At 43.0% G+C, this 19,952-nt stretch overlaps 1 protein-coding gene across 2 annotated transcripts in view; it reads left to right on the forward strand.

The window, feature by feature from the left end:
* LOC120243194 (dynamin binding protein) overlaps window positions 1-19,952 on the forward strand; it is a 111,033-nt gene that overhangs the window by 64,232 nt on the left and 26,849 nt on the right. The window contains exon 1 of one of the 2 annotated variants that reach the window (XM_039249244.1): window positions 2,306-3,467. The exons of the other annotated variant lie outside the window; for it this stretch is intronic. Coding sequence (XP_039105175.1) covers window positions 2,306-3,467 — 1,162 coding nt within the window. Of the gene's footprint in view, window positions 1-2,305; window positions 3,468-19,952 lie in introns of those variants that run through there. 2 annotated transcript variants of the gene reach the window in all.

Raw genomic sequence — 19,952 nt, forward strand, 5'->3', positions numbered from 1 at the left:
TAATCTTTACTTTCAATAGTTAAAAGTGTGCCCTGCTTACTTTATGTGCCAGTCTAGACCTGCACTGTGGTCAAATGGCAAGGAACAGCCCTGTGGTGGCCAGGCCAGTGGGTAGGGGTAGAGGGCATGGGCAGACGCATAGCCCAGGACTGGAGACACAGGGAATGTCAGTGTCAAGGGAAGGGGCCAGTGTGAGCATACCTGTCTCAGAAGTGGCCCTGCCTCTGACTTAGATCATGATGGAGTTTACTTATTTGTTTGTTTGGTTTGAGGGAAATTAAATATTTTTAGTACGTTTTTTGAGATATCCCTGGTCATCTAGTGCCACGAAGTCAAACAGATCCGAGTTCAGATTGCGGCCCTACCTTATACCAGCTTATGTGACCAGGTTATTCAAACCCCGAAACTCTTTTTTTTGTCTGCAATAAAGTAAGGGTAATACAGTACCCTCCTTGCAGTGTACTGAAGATTAAAAAAAAATCTGTCACCTTGCTAGCCCTCACCCTGATCATAGCACAGACCCACACTGAAAACACAGAAGGTGCTGGGGCTGCTGCTGCTACAGCTGGTGGTTTGGAAGGTAAGAGGGAACAGAACAGAAACCTTCACATCGGAAGATCTGGCAGTCCAGAGATTGCAGCCAAAAGGTGCACACCAGCGCTTTAGGTATTTGAGGGAATGACAGAGAAGTTGTGAGGAAAATGGAACTGTGGACTTTTTTAAACTGAAGGAATCAGAGGTGTCTTAGAGGTCGGCTGGCTCTCAATGTCTACAGATGGGCAGATCAGGTCCCAGAGAGAGTGAGGATTTCTCCAAGAGTAAACATCTAATCATCAACAAAGCATATAACCCTGGTCTCCTCACGGTTCTGTATCTTGTTTCACAAATAGGGATTAGACAGCAGTTCAAGAAATCGTTCCTGGACATTGATAGATGACCAGGTAGCTAACACAGTCATCTCACCAAAGCCCGTCTCTGAGCACGGTGCTCTCCCTTGAATGAAATAAACGGCATTCTGGTCCCTTGGGATCTGCCCCAATCTACCGCTCCAGCCTTTCTCCTACTACTTTTTCTACATATTCCATCCTCCAAACCGTTCCCCATTTCCTAGTTCTCCATATGTAGAAAGTGTGGGGAAATCCTGCTGGTGCTTGAAGGCCCTGCTCAAATGCCACCACTTCCATGACCCCCTCCAGCTGCCCCGCCAGGGACTTTGCTTTGTTGTCACTGCCGCTGTGTTTGTTACATTAGATCTTCTGTTGCAGGGTTGCTCCTGCCTTGCACGAGGCAGGGACTGACTTGTTCACTCGTTCTCTCTTCTTCAACACCTCACCTATAGTAGGTGCCCATCTAATGTTTGTTGATCCAAGGAGGTCTTTTTATATGCACATTTCTGCTTCCTAACCTTATTCCCCAGTTCCTGAAGATGCTGCATGGTTGGACGGAGAAGAGATTTAGAAAATGGTTTTCCTGCTTCTCTGGCACGGCACATATTCAGGAAAGTGTGAAAGCATACATAACTGCATCCTTCTAGGGGACAGTTTTAAAATTACCCATACACCAGATGAGAGTAAAAAGGAAGATTTCTTCCTTTCCTTCAGTGGGATGCCCCACTACATCTGCAGGCGGGAGTTGAAGCCACTTGCAATTTGAGTGTACACTCACTAACTGGTAACCTGACTCCCATAAAAAGCAAAGCTCTCAAGGGAGGAAGAGTTCTCTCTCATAGAGGAATGGAGTCCTGCAGAGTTTCAGATGTCTCAGGATTAGAAAGCTGAACTTGAAAGATAAAGAACAGAGGTCCAGTTTGGGCTGCAAATGAAAACATTATTTATACCTGTGGTTGATTACAGAAATATCTAAAGAGGCCAATGAGGTTGATAGATGACCTTCCCTTGGGCTTTTAAAGGGGGCTGTTCTTGCTCAGTCTGGTTTTTCTACAAAACCTTTAGAACAGCAGAATACCTCTCCCTTCAGCACAGAAAGCAGCCAAGCCAGTTTGACCAGCTTGAGGGAAACACCAAACAAAGCTGCCAACTCCAATCACATGAACACTAGTTACTAATTATCTTCTGGCCTCTGTGGGGAAAGATATAGCAGCTCACTGATTGGATCCCGAGGTTGAAATAACTCCGCATTTCTCTGTGCTCCAGCCGGAGGAGCAAGAAGAGCGTCTCGAGCACTTTGGGAGACATTTTCAGAAGGACGGATACAGCCTTGGGCTAAACTGCACCTGTCCACATTTTAGCCCCACCCAGGCCCATGGAAGAGGGAAGCAAAACTCACGTCTTTAAGTGCCCTGAACATGTGTGAAACCCACAACGTTAGAAAAGAAAGAAAAGCGGGCAGGAAAGGGCACTGGGGCTCCAGCTGGGAGTATGAAGATCGCAGGAGTCTACAGAAGAGGGATCTTATAGGGCCGGATGGACTTTACAGAGAAGGCGGCTCGGATTCCAGAGACTGGACCTCAGGGCACAATCGGCCCTACAGAAAAAGACATTGTGGATACTGGGCTTTTGAGCAGAGTGAACCAAGCTCAGACCACGAGGAAGCAGAGGAAAGTAGAAAGGACTGTATGGACTATGGGAGTGTGAGTCGAGGCTGTGGTGGTTACGGGAACTCAGAAGATGTAGATGATGGGAATCCAAGCCCCGAGACTAAGGATGACTGGCTTATAGGCAGCCCAGAAAGCTGGAAAGCAGGGGGATATGGGCAAACAAATGGCTACGTAGATGGTCAGAATCTGTACTGTAATCCTGAGGACTCTAAAGAAACTGGACGACAGAGGGGCCACAGTGGTTTGGATGATGCTGTGGGGAGTGGCGGTCAACCTGAGAAGTGGCACATGGACCACAGGAATTTTAATTATAATGTTGAGGATTGTAAAGAAACTAATACTTATTGTAGAAACCGCAACAATTTATGTCAGGCTCCTGGGAATTATACTAATTGTCAGTCTGTGGACTTCCCAGATTTGAACGGTGTCAATGAAGGTAAAGAATTTGTTGAATATTATGAAGGGGAAAGAGATGTTTGTCAAAATGACAAAACGTGTCCCAAAGCAAAGACTCCTGCCATGGATCAGAGTGACTCTGAATCAGAAAATAAAGGCCATGATACTCTATTTGCAAACTGTGAGTATACATTTCAGAATTACATAGAAACAGACTTGGCCCATCAGATGAAGAATTTGGAGGACAGTGGCACTGACAGAGCAGGAATAATGGCCCTTGGGAGCAGAGGGATCTTCCCAGATGGTCTGCAGAATCAGTGGACGAGAGGGGACCGGGGAGAACACCATAGTGGCGTTCTGCAGGGCCCTTCACTGGGGAAGAATACCTGGCACTTAGAGGCAGAGAGAAAAACAAATGGCCCCGAGACTTGGAAAAGGAATAGTTACTTCCGCCGCACAGCACCCAGCACCCTGAGACGCTCAGAATTTGTGCAAAACAGGAAGAAAACTCAAGGTAGGAACTCAGCCAGCCTTCTTAGAAGGCTGGAACATGAAAACAGGTAAAAGGGGTGGTTATACTAGGTACTAGGAACACTCATACATCTAAGGAACCTGGCCCCTGAAATTCTTTTTTCAGTGTATCTTGAGTGAACCCAACCTTAGAGATTTAATCCCTCTGGGAGGCACTTTCCAAAGCAAGAGTGGATACAGTGCTATAAATACCCACCGGGGCCTCCAGAAAGAGACACTGTTTTCATGGGAACTTTCTTCATCATTCTTGGTTTTGTCAGGCGGCTCTAATCCCAAATATCTTTCCATTCTTTCTTTAATATTTCCTTATTTGTCTTATAGGGATGGCAGGTTCATTACTGAGGCACCAAGCGAAAATTTCTTTCCAGGCATGATCTTTCTCTCCATCTCTACACTTCTTTAGGCATTAGGGAAAAGAAGATTTAACTTGTTTTATGGAGCGTTCATGTCTTTACACTTAGGAACCTTAAGTGAATGATGAGCACGACAGCTCTTCTGGAAATCAGAAGATTATTTATGTTCTTCATGGTGCTCTGTTCATACACTTGATGCTTTGTACGTCCAGATTACTTCAGCTCACTTTGCCTTCCTAAGTTATTTGTAACTTGAATATATTAGGAGTCTTTTATAATGTAGAAGTTCTTTCTTTCTTGCCAGTTTGTCTTATCCAGTTCTCTGAAATGAAATGTGTTCATTTTGTCTTATTTTGTTATGGTTGTTTTTATAATTACTGGACTCCCTATAAGCTTTATTTATATTATGTACATTATTATTCTGCCAAGCCAACTTTCTGGCCTAGGCCAATCCGGGGGTGGTATAGATTATGAGCAGAGTATAAGGGTTAGAGTCAGAAAATGTGAACAATCTAGAAAATCCATCTCACACCTTCCACCTGAGTGGGAAGTCTCTCATCTAGGTCTTCAGAAAAGGTTCACTGTTGGTGGTGGCATGACAAGTCCCTGATGTGATCCCAGAACTGTCAGTGGTTTTTCCTGTGGTCTTCCGACACAGGCTTGACCTAACCAGAATTTCCAGGGCATTGTTTTGGATAAATGCAGGGTCTGCATTTATAAAGATAAAAATAAGACTAAGCTTGGCTTTAGTTGGAAGGCTGCGGTATCTAGCGGCTAGCCATTTTTTTCTAGGTGCATTTTTGCTCTGAGATGTTAGGGATTGAGTGACTTCTAAATCCCTTCCAGCTCAAATCAACAACAATCAACACACACATACACACACGATTCTATGATTCCTTATATTGGTTTTTGTATTGCTCCTATTCCCTTCCCCCACATCTGTTCTGTACATGAACTTTGTGTCCTATCTTTAGTTCCTTATTGTATTAAGCGTCCTACGTGTAATTAAAGTGTGTTTACTCTGCCTGACTTAACAAGAGTCAAGCCCTTCTCTCCCGAGTGGTGCAATTTGCCCTATGATCTCTCTAAAACCAGCTCAGTTCCACCTTCTGTCACTTGCATTTTTACAGCTCTCTTTATATTTGAGGGCTTAAGTTTTGATGATGTGTTCCTATTTAGCTCAGTTGACACTCCTAGTTTATACCACTGGTATCCTCCTTGGCCTATAACAGAATCCTTAGTCTGCTTTCTAACATTCTTTGCTGGCTGTCTTACAGCACAGGTGCCACTGTCCTTCCTGAAGGTTACAGTCCCAACATGTAATTACAGAAAGAAACAGTGTTAGAGTCTGTCTTCTGCAGGGAGTTCATGTCTCAGCCCCACCATTTGCTAATAGTGTAACTTGAGATGAATGACCTAATCTCTCTGAGCTTTGGATTCCTTATTTATAAAATGAAGATAATAACACCTGTCTCAGTGAGAGAACATAAATAAAACCCTTAATGAGATGCCTGGAACATAGTAGGTGCTCATAAATTATGATTTCTTGGTCTTTTGTCTGCCCTCCTCCCTTCAGCCTTAGAAGTTGCTTCATCAGCCTGTCACTGCATGGTCCCCTCTCTCCTGAGATCCAGATTGACCCCCACTGGACATCTGTCCTCAGGCCCTGTGTCTGCAGGTGTGATTATCCAGGTGGAATGTCTCATTCCTTCCTCCTCTCCCACCCTCCCCCGCATTCCCTACTCCATCTGAGAAACAAGGTGCTAATGGCCACTCCCAGCCTGTCTCTCAAGCTAGAAACCAAGTCCTTCTACCATGGTGTGTATCCTTCCCTCACCTGCCTTATCAGTTCATTCTCCTATGGCGACCTCAGGCTTAGAAGTTGTTAGGGCAGGTCTGTTAGGGTTTTGCCCTTAGTCCTAGGGTGTGGGCCCCTCATCCTGAGAGGTGGGCCTTACTTCTAGGGTGCAGCTCTTTTGAGGTTTCAGTGCAAAACCAGAGCATTTAGGGGTGCCTGGGTAGCTCAGTTGATTAGGCACCCGACTTAGGCTCAGGTCATGATCTCACAGTCCGTGGGTTCCAGCCCCGCGTCGGGCTCTGTGCTGACAGCTCAGAGCTTGGGGCTTCCTTTGGATTCTGTGTCTCTCCCTCTCTCTGCCCCTCCCCTGCTCATGCTCTGTCTCCTTCTGTCTCTCAATAATAAATAAAAGTGTTAAAAAACAAAACAAGACAAAACACCAGAAGTGTTTATTGAACCTCTTAACTTAGAGGGACTCAGATTTCAAACTGCATCTTCTCAGCCCCAAGCAGTTGCAAATATCTTCCAGGTTCTCTGGCCTCCAGCTGTTACTGTTTTCTGCTGGCTTCCTGGAGTCTCATCACCTGCATGCAGAATTCAAGGATTTGAGGGGAATTTCTGCATAGATTTTGGGCTCCCCTCTCTGTGGCTCCCTCTTTCCCAGAATTTCACCCATAATATCTAGCCACTCCAGTCCCAGGCATGAGCCTTGGACTCTTCAGCCCAATAAGATTGCCGGTTGTTGGCTTTCCATTTTTGATTGATTTCCCCCACATTCTACAAGACTAGGGGTTGGCTTCAGGGGATAAAAATTGGATAAATATGGATCTCACCTAGTTTGCATCCCTTGTTTTGATTCCTATCCCCTTTAGTTTTCAGCCTGCTTTTGGCTGCTTTCCATTGCCTTCACACAGTTACTTTAAAAAAAAAAAAAAAAAAGCCTTATCCAGAGTTGCTAATAGTTATCAATAGGGAGGTTGGTACAATGTAAGCTCTCCCATTGCTGGGCCAAAAGTCATCACCAAGGGTTTATGCTCGGTAGTAACATGAATGGTTTTGATGGGAAAGGGACCTGGTGCTTCAAATTGCGTGTTACTGGGTTAAGTGATAATTAGGATATGTAAACGAGGAGCTCTTACGGAGAGGAGTAGGACATGGAATTCAGGTGAGAGTTCAGGCTTGGAGGCTGCAGGAGCATCCTCCTGTCGCACTATACGTCAGCAAGTCCAGTGTTTTATAACTAATGGGTACCCACCCATGATTGTGTCTTAAAGTCTCTTCTGTGGGTTAATACTAGCATTTTTGCAAAATAAAAGTGAATAGAAAATTTCATAGCACATCTCACATAGGAAAAGTATGCATGTAATACTTTTGTGTGTGTGAGTGTGTATGTATACACACACGTGTTATGTGTCATGTATATACTGAGTCACAGTGTAAAGTGTGGACTACAGTAAAAAAAAAATGTTTGAAAAACACTTAAATCTGACTCACTGTTTTTATAACCAAAGAGATAGAGCTCAGAGAAATTGAAATGTATGTATGTATGAAATTGAAATGTCCCAAGTCAGGCCTTAGACTGGGAATAGAATCCGGGTCTCCCAATGCCCAGACCAGTGCTTTTACTGTATCACCAAGGTTGAAGACAGAAGCACAGCTATGCGTTCAGGCCACATAAATGAACCTAGAAAAGCAGAAAAGTGTTGTATTAGGGAAGTCAGAGGAGAGACTTCAAGTGGAAGGGGTGTTATATGCAGCAGAGATATAGCCGTGTTATATGCAGCAGAGATATGGAGGAGTGTGGAGCAAAGAAAGACTTTGCATTTGCCAGGTGGGGTGAGGAAGAGGAACAATGGAGGCACAAAGCACATTACACCGAGTTTAAGAGGGAATTCATAATAAAGATCTGCAAGCGATTCCTTTAAAGTTTGGGCAGTAATTGCCGTTGAACAACAGAATCCAGGGAAATCTTCTGTTTTGTTCTCTCCCGAGATGATAAAACCCAGCATAGATTTGAAGGCACTTTTGCCAGTGTTCCACAGGTAGTTCAGCTTTTAGGACTCTGTCGGTCAAGGTTTCTTTTCATTTCAAGTATACAAACATGATGTCTTTGTAGCTACAGACTGTAGTCAAACTATTGGAATAAAATGTCTGGCAGTCAATCCAAGACATTAGCTTTTCATCCTGGCAAATTTCATATGCTGATTAGAAGGCATGAGTATGGCAGATGCCAAGAGGTCTCTGCCACTCTGGACACAGGGTGAGATCATGATCTCACAGTTTGTGGGTTTGAGCTCAGGTCATGATCTCACGGTTCGTGGGTTTGAGGCCCGCATCAGGTTCTGTGCTAACAGCTAGCTCAGAGCCTGGAGTCTGCTTTAGATTCTGTGTCTCCCTCTCTCTCTGACACTCCCCTGCTCACACTGGCTTTCTCTCTAAGAGATCAATAAAAACATTTAAAAAATTAAAAAAAAAAGAAAACCAAGTGATATACCTACATGACAATATTATGAGAATTAAGTAAGTTTATAGATACAGAAGTACCTAGAATGGTGCAGTAGAGCCTGGTATGTAGTAATGCAAAATAAACATGAGCCACCATCATCCTTTCGCCAGTATACAGATCCCACATCCCCTTTGAATGAGGTCCAACAGGGATTTAATAACTAGAACTTATACTCAGCACTGTACCAAGTATGGGGGTATCCAGAGAAGGATACCTCCCCCACTGCCAGCACACACACAGACGTTTACAGATCAATTGAAGAGGCAAAATGTAAAAATATGAATAACGTAATAAAGTACAAAAATATTTGGTTTAGATGGTGAATGCTATGGACAGTCAGAAGGGAGAAAGCTCAGTCGAGTTACGGGAAAAGACTTTAGGAAGATGTTTGAACTTGAACTAAAGCTGAAGAGAGTGAGTAATGGAGGTTGACATAGGTAGAGAGAAGCAGGGGGAACATTCCTGGTTGGGGAAACTTTATGAGCAAAGATACATAGTTGTAGTGACAAGGAGGAACCCCCGGGTATGGAGCATTGGCCTACTGGAATCTGAGAAACCAGATGCTAGTTTGGATCAGAGCCTGAGGAATAAGGCAGGCTGGGACTGCATTCTCGCTTGTAATCACTGAAACTGTGAGTGGATACGTTCTCTGAGGAAAGGAGCGACTAGGGAGAAGAGCAAGTGCCTGAGAACTGAGCCACAGTTTAGGAGTGGGCGGAGGAGGAGGGAGGACAGCAAGAAGGACGGGGCAAGATCGTATGAGGAGGTCAGGAGAAAACCAGAGAATTTGAAGTAAGAGACTAGGGCTAGTGCTTTGAAGTGACCCAGGGAAATCAAGGAAAATGCCATTGGATTTGTCAAAGAGGCTATTCATTGACTGAAAAGACAATATTGCTGGAACCATGATGATTCAGAATTACTTGCAAAGGACTCATATGGGTGGTGAAGTCATAGAAGGGGGGCATGAAGACCACTCTTTCAAGACCTCTCACAAAAAGAACCAAAGACTTGTGACTGTAGCTCAGGGGGCACAGAGTTGGACACAGCTTTCATGTGCTTACTTTTTAAAATCAAGGTGTTGTTGCTTGTTGGAGGATAATTGGGTCGGTAGGAGGTAAAAGAGAGGGCAAGGGTAAATATGTGGAGGCAAAAGGCAATATGTGTAGGGCCAAATTTCCCTGAGTTGGGAGAGAATGGAAGCCTGAGAGAAAATAAGGTGCTCCCGGGGTTGGAACGATCCAGTGTGGCAGACTCCAACCCAACCCAGAGACCTTGCCTCTGCCGTCAGGAGCTGTATTCTCAAGGTAGGTTGTATGTTTTTCCCACAAGCCATTACCTAAATTGGTTTTGTATAATGTTTCATCAACAACATAGGAATATTGGCCTGGGAAGATTCCAGGTCTCTGTAAAAGCCAGATATGAAGAAAAGGTGAGATGTTGAATGTAGGTAGGAAGACGTGCCTTTGTGGGCATCTCCTTTCACTTGGGCCTGGAGCTATTAGAGGGTGTGGTGGGAGAAGGGGTGAATCAAAGCTGCTAACTTACAAAAACCAGGGCAGACCTGGCCTTAAATGGAATGTCAAAGTGGGAGCTCAGAAACTTAACATACCCAGCCTGATCCCCCAGAGCTTTCCAATTTGTTTATTTCCTGAGAAACCAGGAAGTGCCTGTGCTGGACATGACCATCAGGCTGTCAAGCCACAGTGTTTACACACAGTGATTTCTGGTGGGAAGGGACATGTTTGTATATGTGGTTCCAGAGCGGACCTCATTCCACCATATCAGGAAACTCTTTTTTTCTTTTCTTTCTTTTTTTAAGAAAGCCCTCCCCCCATTTTTTTTATCATCAACCAAGAGGATACAGAATATATTGCATTTCATTGAATCTAAAACACCATCTGTTGTAAGACACTGAATAATTGTATGTACCACTAGAAAGAAAACTTCTGATTAAACACTAACATGCTATTACTTGAAAAATATATCTTGCTTTCAGAGATGTTAAAATGTGCAAAAATATGCATCTTAGCATCTACTGAAATGTGGAGATGCTTCTACTTAGTGCTGCCCTTACAGTAATACGTAGACAAAAAATATTACAGAATTCCTCTAGGTCTTTCCTCAGTGATTTGGAGGTAGGGAATTTGATTTTCTTATTCTCCAACCCCTGCCCTGCTTAAAGGAAGATTGAAACTTCATTTACCCCAATGCCAGAGGTCCTAAATTGTAACTAAAATTTTCATAAAAGTTAGCATAGTTCATGATTTTTAAAAATCTTTGAGTAGGGGGCCTGAGTGGTTAGTCTGTTAAGTGTCTGACTCTTTTTTTAAAATTAATTAATTAATTTTGAGGGAGAATGAGCAGGGAAGGGGCAAAGAGAGAGAGGGAAAAGACAGTCCCAAGTAGGTTCTGTACTGTGACTGCAGAGCCTGACCCAGGACTCAATCCCACAAACTGTTAAGATCATTACCTGAGCTGAAATCAAGAGTTGGATGCTCAGCTGACTGAGACACCCAGGCACCGCAAGTGTCTGACTCTTGATTTTAGCTCTGGTGATGATCTAAGGATTGTGAGATGGAGCCCCGCATCAAGCTCGGTGCTGGGCATAGAGCCTGCTTAAGATTCTCTCTCTCCCCTTCTCTAAAACAAAACAAAATGAAACAAAACAAAAAACCAAAGACAAAATCTTTGGGTAGTATCTTCTATCCCAGCTATAGTAGAGTAGTGCTCAGTTATATATAACTCAGTCTAAGTTATAATAATTATTGCCATTTATTAAGTTCCAGTCCCGGTGCTAAGCACTATGGATTAGGTATGCACAAAAGTCCAATAGAGTCCAAGCTTTGTGATGGTAGTAAAGGTGGTGTTTCTAGAACCCAGCAGTACTTGGCATATCACAGGTGCTCAGTGAATGTGTGTTGTCAAATGAAATATTCTGTTTGGGGGCACAGAATATGTACATAAAAAAGTAAACACCCTAAGATTTTAATACAGGGTTCTGTTCCAAGTTGAGATAGTTCCATTCTATTCCTAGCTTTCTGGTATTTATTACTATACATCATACTATATATGATGTTGGATTTTTACAAATGTATTTATTTTCTCTATCAATTGACTTGGTCATATGATTTTTCTTCTTTTGCCTATTGATGTGGTGAATTACATTGTTTGATTTTCAAAAGTTGAACCAGTATCACACACCTAGAATAAATGTGACTTGGCAATGTTTTTAAAAATATATATAAAATAGTACATATTGTTTTGTATTGCTGCTTGAGGAGGGAAGTTCAGAGAACAGTCTAATTCAGGAACTAGAGAAGTCCAACCTTCATATGGTTGGACTTAAAGGATAGAAGATGAGCAGAAAGGCGGGGAGACCAGCTGAGCTTGTCATGTTCAAGGATTAAGTAGGAAACAAACACTGGAAGTTTGCTGTTCTAAGTTCCATAATAATTGCAGCATGTGCCCAGTCCTCAGGGCTCGCTAAAGGAAGTGGCCAACTGGCTAGGTGTGTCCAAAGAGGCACACACCCAAGTGGCACTCCTTGTGGGACTAGTTAGTAGTTGATGTGGTTACTCCAAACTGAGAAGAGTAAGTGAAGTAACAGAGTAGGAAGTCATGTAAGATTTTAGATCTTGGAAGTGACCAACAAGGCCCAACCCCTTTGTTATATATATATATATATAGAAACAGTGGCCCAGAGAGGTCCTGTAACATGTCCAAGATCACACAGGTAAGAGGGGAGGCAGGGCTCGATCTCAGGGCTTTTGTAGTTTGCTTTATTCACTACATCTGCTGCTCTCTCAAGATCTAGAAGCAGCATCACTTACAGCCCAAAAATAGAAGCCAAGGGAGAGATGGGGATAGAGTGACTGCTGAGATACCCAGAGCTTGTTTAAACCAGCATGGCACTTATGACTGGGGTCCCAGGGAAAACCCGATTTCTATTTTCCTTTTATTGAGGTTTTATATTTTTCCATGTTTCAACTAGAAAATAAGATACTCGTGTATAATGACAGATATCCAAAGTTTAATGAGATTTACCATCAAAATATTGGATCATTTTGGAAATAATCTTTGAAAGATTGGTTTCTTTCAAATAAATATAACCAAAACCCTTAATGCTTAAGTTGATTCTCTTTTGTACTATTTTTTTGTTTCATGAACTTCTGTTTTGCCTGTTCAACTAGATTAAGTCAAATGGAAATAGCTTTAAAGACATCTAGTTTAGCCCTATTCTGTTTGCTGTTCTTGAACACAGGACAGACGAAATGACTTTCCTGATGAGAGTAAAGAAAGCTTTTGAGGGCATTTCAACTTTCTCTATGTTTGCGCCATCACCCAGCACTCTGCTTGGTAGCTCTCTATTAAATACTCAAAGAGGGGCCCCTGGGTGCCTCAGTCAGTTAAGCACAGACTCTTGATTTAGGCTCAGGTCATGATATTGTTCCTAAGTTGGAGCCCCACATGGGGCTCATCGCTGACAACACAGAGCCTGCTTGGGATTCTTTCCCTCTCTCTTTGCCCCTCCCCAACTTGTATGTGCTCTCTCTCAAGGTAAATATATTTAAAAAGTATTCATAAGTTTTGTAGTTACAACTTGAATAGGATTATAATTCAGCTGTACTGATGTGGGGGGGGTACAGTTATAAAAGATACATAAAATACTGTGAGGCCAAGTGGAAGGACTGAAAGCAAACTGTCTCATAGAAACTGAAGAAAGTCTAGTTTTACAGAATATGTTACAAAAATAGCTAGAGGGGCACGGACATGAGCAAATTTTCAAGCATCACTGTAGTGTCATTATTAAAATTGGAAATATAGGGGCCCCTGGGTGGCTCAGTCGGTTGTGTCTGACCTCGGCTCAGGTCATGACCTCACGGTTCAGTTCGTGGGTTCGAGCCCCGCGTCGGGCTCTGTGCTGACAGCTAGCTCAGAGCCTGGAGCCTGTTTCAGATTCTGTGTCTCTCTTCTCTGACCCTCCCCTGCTCACGTGGTGTGTGTGTGTCTCTCTCTCTCTCTGTCTCTCTCAGAAATAAATAAATAAATAAATAAATAAAAATTTAAAAACTTTTTAAAAATTGGAAATCTAATGCCAGAAACTGCCATGTGCATACAGAGAGACATAATCCAGAACAGGCCTTGACCCTTCATGGAATGCACTGTTCCAGGATGCTAGTTTTGAATATGTAGCCCTGTGGTCACAGGCAAGCCATTTCATTGGTTTGTGCCCGTTTACTCGTTTTTAAAACGAAAGCAATAGTAACTTCCCTCATGAGACTTGGTAAATATATTAAATGTGTGTGTTTAGAGAAATAAAGCTTTGCGTATAGAGTTTTGTTGGCTGACTATAATCAAAATTGGCTTATTAAACAGTGATAAATTATTTTTAGTGACTTGTTTCATGAAAACTATCTTCGCCCTCTTGATAATTTCATTTCTGCTGCCTAGAGGTTAAATAATAATAATGTCACACCAGCAGCACACCGCTCTAGGATTTTTGTGTATTTGGTAAGTGTTCAAAAGTGGTGTTTGAGTTGGTCCCAGAATTAAACTTCCTATCCTGCCAGTTGAAGAAATTGCGGACTCCTGTACTTTGGGCACTTGACTCCTTTGCTCTTCTGAAGGCCTGGACAGGGCCTGGAAAAGGAAAGGGGAAATGAGAAGTTTTAAGCTGAGCTTCCCCCTTCCTCCCCCCCAACCTTCCCAGCAGGACTGTGCTGGAGGCTTCTTGCCAGAGTAGCTGGGCGGTTACTGAGCAAAAGCCACAGGCAGCACTTTTTTCAGTTGCTGCTTGATATTTAGGACCTAAATGTCATTGAGTCCTCTCCAAAGTTGGGTGGCTGTGACCCCTGAGGAAAAGCCAAAGACCACAGTACAAGAAGTGTAACAGAGAGCAAACCTTCTCCCAAAAGGAGTTGTGTAGGTGCTTGAGGTAAAGTTGAGGTGGGGGTGGGGTGGCCTGGCCAGTCGTGCGGAGACAAGGAAAACCAGGATTTCTGAGTCCTCCGGTTGGGCCTGGGGGGAAGAAGAGCAAATTCACAAAAGCTAGTGTGGGTTTACTTTTCTTAGGAGACTGGCAAATTGTTACTTCAGCAGTGTCTCTTTACCTGCGTTCTTGAGGTCAGGAAAGAAACCTCAGGTTATTAAAAAGCGAAGAAAGAATTTGAAATGGATTAACAGAGTAATTGAGAGCTGTTGGTATTAGAATATTCTCATAGCAAATGTTTTTCCCCCCACTTTATTATTCTTTGTTATAGCAACATACATGTTCACTGCAGAAATACTAGGAAATACAAAGAAAGGAGAAGATACCTGAAATTCCATCACTATCAAGACTTTCTCATTTTCAAATATACACACTGAAAGTATTTTCCCTTTTTAACAGAATTACAATTCTTTCATTAACTCTTCTGTAATATGCTTTTTTCATGTAACAAAACATAGACAACATTCCATGTTTATAAATGTGTACTCAGGGGCACCTGAGTGGCTCAGTCGGTCAAGCATCCAGCTCTTGGTTGTGGCTCAGCTCTGGATCTCATGATCTCACAGTTTGTGAGTTCAAGCCCTGCATCAGGCCCTGCACTGACAGCATGGAGCTGCTTGGGATTCTCTCTCTCTCCCTGTCTCTCTGTCCCTCCCCCACTCATACTCAGGCACACATACTCTCTCTCTCTCTCAAATAAACAAAAAAGAACTTAAAAAAATAAATGTGTACTAAATGGCTGTAATAGTATTCTGTCATACAGATATGCTGTAATTTATTTAACCAGGCTGCTTTTTGGAGAAAGTTTGGCAGTTTCTGGTTATACTGTTTATAAATTTTTTTACACATTGAAGAACATCCCTCTATATATGTCTTGTGCATTTGTCCAGTGATTTACTTGTAATAAATTCCTAAAAGCAGACTGCAGAGTTAAAAGGTTTGACTTTTGAAGAAGGAGAGAAAGTATTAAAAGCTTCTACCTGCTGTCCTATCCCTTTGGGCGCCATGTCCATCAGGGTTAACAAGAAAGAGCCAAGGTTTCATGAAGGGAGCTCTCCCCTTCCTGGAGAAAGATGATTGACGTGTCAGTCAGAAAGCTGTCAAAAAACAGGATAAGATAAACCTGTTGCTTCATTTCACGTGTATTCTGCCATAAATTATCAAGGTTTTATTGATATAATCATGCGAACATGTGTGGATAGGTCTCAGTACATAATTGTTCACTTAATGGTGGGTGAACCATGGCTCTACAGAGGTTAAGTTGTGCTTTAGAGCCACTCTGTTTTGTTATTAGCTACCTGGTGGCCACCAAAACCCAAGGTAGAATTCAGGTCACAAATCCCATGACTGGCCTGGAGGCAGAGTAGCGGCTGTCAGGGGCCCAGACAGGAGCCAGTCGTGAGCTTACTGGGCCAGTCACTGATTTTCTCTTCATTCCTCCTCAGTACAGTGGGGACAGCATGGTGGCGGTGGTGTGAAGATTAAATAAGCCAGGCTTGTAAAGTGCTTAGAATAGTGCTTGACATATGCAGCAGGTGCCATAGAAGTATTGTTAGGAGGTAAAGCTGAAAGGAGCTGTACTAGATGGTGGAGGGAAGCCACATTGTGGGCTCCCAACCAGATGGGCCTCCCAAGTGAATGGTGCGATTTGAGACATGGTGGGAAGGGCTATTTACCAAAAGCTGTCATCTTGGAGATTGCTCAGAATTTCACCATAGAGTTTCTTAGTTAGCATGTCAGTTTATTTTAAATTACTGGCAATACATTAATAGATTCTTGTGAGATTAAAAAATGCTGACTTGCGGCACGTGGGTGGCTCAGTTGGTTAAGTGACATAGGCTCAGGTCTTGAACTTGAGACTCATGAGTTTGAGCCCCACGTCAGGTTCTTGTGCTGACAGCTCAGACCCTGGAGCCTGCTTTGGATTCTGTGTTTCCCTCTCTCTCTGCCCCTCCTCTGCTCATGCCTTGTCTCTCTCTCTCTCAAAAATAAAGATTAAAAAAAATTTTTTTTTAATGCTGACTTGGGTGGCTCAGTCGGTTGAACATCCGACATTGGCCGAGGTCCTGAGCTCAGCACTCATGATTTTGAATTTGAGCCCCACCTTCTGGTTGAGCTCTGTGCTAACAGCTCAGAGCCTGGAGCCTGCTTTGGATTCTCTGTCCCCCTCACTCTTTGCCCCTCCCCCACTAGTGATCTCACGCAAGCGTGCGCACGCGCGCACTCTCTCTCTCTCTCTCAGAAGTAAATAAATGTTAAAAAAAATTTTTTTTAAGTGCTGAAGCCCCCATTGAGCCTTCTACCCCTGATCCAGTTCCCTCCCTGAGGTGAACTGGTAAGGATGGTGTGTCCTCCTTCCATCCCTTTTCCTTTGCACTTCTGTATTATGTCCATTTATAGAAATATGTAGTGGTTTTTTGCAGGATTTCTTTTTTCTCTTTTCCCTTTTCTCTATTTTCTTTGTCTTACAAAAAATAACTTTTTGTGCTACAACTTTCTTTTCCTCCCAGTTCCTTTCTAAGTGTCAGTGCTTGTGAGCTGTGAGCAGGGCTTCCGGCCCCTGTGAACTACTCTGCACGGTTCTTGCTGTGCTTGGAGCAGCCCGGCTGAGGCTTGCATTCTGTTAGCAGTAGGGTAAGGTCCCCAGAGAAGGAAGTCCAGGTCCCTCAGCAAAGCTGCAGAAAGCCAGGTCCCAGGGCAGACAAAGTTGAAAAAGTTCACCCACTTCACAGCATGGCCTCTTAAGGGAGAGGTGGATGGGCCTTCAAAATTCTTCCCTAAAAAGAGCATCCCCCTAAAACAAAGTTTAGTAGGGGCATGTGGAATGAGAGGTAATATTCTTGGGTTAAAAACCCCAGAAGTGAAATCGTGACTGAGTCAGGAGTGGGGAAAGGGATGCAAGAGGGGAAGGGGTCTGAGCAAAGCTGGGCCACGGTCTGCAGCTCGGTCCCTCTGGAGAATTCCAGCTCCGTCCTTTAGAGCCTCCCGGCCGAGATAGCCTAAGGGGCTCGGGCGATTCATATGTAAATGTGGGAAAGCCTAGGGGAAATGCCTACCCTATTCAAAGGATTTGGGGGGTGCGGAGCATTCCAGAGCCCTGGGAAGAAAGTACTCGCCGGTTACCCTGGGACCCACACGTCCTCACCGCAGCCTTTTGGGGCCGCAGGTGCCTCTCGGGGAGGCCAGCCCGTGGCAGCAGGTGGGGCGTCCAGGGGCGGCTTGGGACCTCGCAGCAGTTCTGAGATTTCCCCCCACCAAACCCGGAGGCAGCTTTCAGAGGAAGGGAAGAAGTGAGTGGCTTTTCTCTGCAATCCTGCTTTCAAGTGTGGTTTGTGGAGTTGAGGGTTCACTGGATCCCTTCCTCACAGTACCGTGGAAGGAGCCTGATGATATGCACTAATCTGTGGGCTGGGGGGATATTAGAGGAGGTGGGATCAGGATTTTGTTGGGGGACAGTGGGACTGGGAAGTGGGGCAAAAGGAAAAAACAACTCAGTACCAATTGTACAGAAAGTAAATTTACAGAAATTAAATCTGTAAATTTACAAGTTTATAGAAAGTGAATCTGTGCCGTCTGCCTGGGCTCCAGCTCCTAAACACCTCCAGGGCCACCCTGGGGGGAAGGTGGGAGCTGGTCTGCACCCTGCAGTGTAGTCTGGTCCTGGGCCTCAGCTTCCTCCAAGTGCTTCCGAAGCTTTTATTGTTCTCACGGAGAAGCAAAATGTTGTAGTATCTGGACAGAGCATTTCTACGTGGTGCATTTAACCTTACTCTGGTGCAGACAGCATTTTCTGGCCCCAGGTGGGAACAGAACTAACTTGTGTCAGGTTACTACCTTGTTTATTCCCTCACCAGCTTGGCAAAGTGAGCGTTATTACCCTCATTTTACAGATGAGGACACTGAGGCGCAGAGGTAAAGAGAGGACTTTGCCGGGCCGCCCAGCTAGAGGAGGGAAGTGCAGGCTTCACTCGGTGAGCAGCCAAGCCACCTTCTCTCTCTTGATCGTCCCAGACACTAAAATTTTAGATCAGACTTTTTCCTTAGGAATGAATATTTGGAATGATAAAAGAATTTTACATTTGGAGTATTTCAAGCTAGGTAATTCTAGTTTGACTTAATCCTGAGAATTAATATGTGTTTAGAATTTGAGGGTCTTCTGCATCTTCAGAAGCATGTAGAATAGTTTTGTCAGAATTGCAGATACATCCCACAGGGATTTTTAAATCATGCTACAGAGTTCTTGTTTTGGGTTTTTTTGTTCGTTTGTTTTTTTAAGGCGGGCCAAGGGTTTATAAATCACCTGCAAAAAAAAAAAAAAAGACATGCTGGTAGTTTAAAAGAATTGTTACCCTTTCTTTTTTTCTCTTTTAATACAAATCTGAGTTTCTTAGTGTAGGTTGCTGGCATTTGATTGATGAGTACTTGGTGATATTTTAAGCCTTCAACTATAATAATTAAGAGAGCTTTGATTCCCAAGGTAGAATAGTTTCCAGAGAATTTTCAAGATTTGAAACCCTGACCTTTTCTGGTTGAGAGTCCAGGCTTCGGAGGCAAAATGGTACAGGAGTAAGTGCATAGGATTTGGATTGACATATTTAGATTCAAATTTCGGAACTGCCATTACTACTACATAACCTGGGACAAGTGGGTCAGCTTCTCAAAACTCAGATTTTCTGTTAAATCGAGTAATCATACAACTTCAGAGTTTTGGCATGAATATTAAATAAGTTCAGGGACATAAATATGTAAAGCTCATTGCACGTGATAGGGATTCAATTAATATTCTTCCTTTCAGAACTTTTTAGCCCTATATTAAAAATGAGTTTCTTCTAAAAATAACATCATTATGTTGTATGCCTGAAACTAGTATAAATGTTGTATGTCAATTATACTTAGATAAGAAAGATAATAAATTTTTAATATTATTTTAAAAGTTTATTTATTTATTTTGAGCTCGAAAGAGAGACAGAGAGAGAGAGAGCGAGCGAGCAATGGGATAGGGACAGAGAAAGAGAGAGAATCCCAAGTAGGCTCTGCACTGCCAACACAGAGCCTGATGAGGGGCTTGAACCCACGAACCATGAAATCATGACCTGAGTCGAAATTGGATGCTTAATTGACCAAGCCAGCCAGGTGCCCCAAAGATCATTAATTTTAAAAACAAGTTTCTCTTCTCAACTTGCCACTCATGAAACCATAATTGAGACTGAGATTTGATTGCTTGAAATTGCAAAGAAAGTGTAAAACAAGGCTATTGAAAATGTATAATTAGTTTAGGATTATGATTTAGCACTGTAGTGAATTAAGAGTTATGCTTGAAATTTTGTCATTCATTCTGCCAAAAAAAGTTCAAGAAAGACATTTTTCCATTGTGTCCTTTGTTTACTCTGAAAAACAAACTACAGATTATTGCAGTAGTACAAAAAAACCTCTGTACCCTTTATTCCCATGCACCAGTGTTTAACATATTGCTGTGTTTTTGTGTTCATTCTCTCTCTCTCCACACACACACATACACATGCACACATACTTTACTGACTATCTGAGTGTAGGTTGCATATATCATGTCCTTTCGTATGCTTCAGAGTGTATTTTGTATGAACCATGGATGTTCTATATAGATTTACCATTTCAGGACATTTTTCACTGAATTGATAGTTTATCTAATTTACAGTCTAGATTTCAACTTCCATCTATTATACTAGTTTTGTCCTTTGTAGCAGTTTGATCTCCAGATCAGGATCCAGTTCAGAATCACACATGGCATTTGTCTGTCATCTCCTCAGTTATCTTTTTTTTTTTTTTTTTTTAGCCTATTTTAA

The sequence above is a fragment of the Hyaena hyaena genome, unplaced genomic scaffold, assembly GCF_003009895.1.
Source record: "Hyaena hyaena isolate Hyena2069 unplaced genomic scaffold, ASM300989v1 scaffold_331, whole genome shotgun sequence".
Lineage (NCBI taxonomy): Eukaryota > Metazoa > Chordata > Mammalia > Carnivora > Hyaenidae > Hyaena > Hyaena hyaena.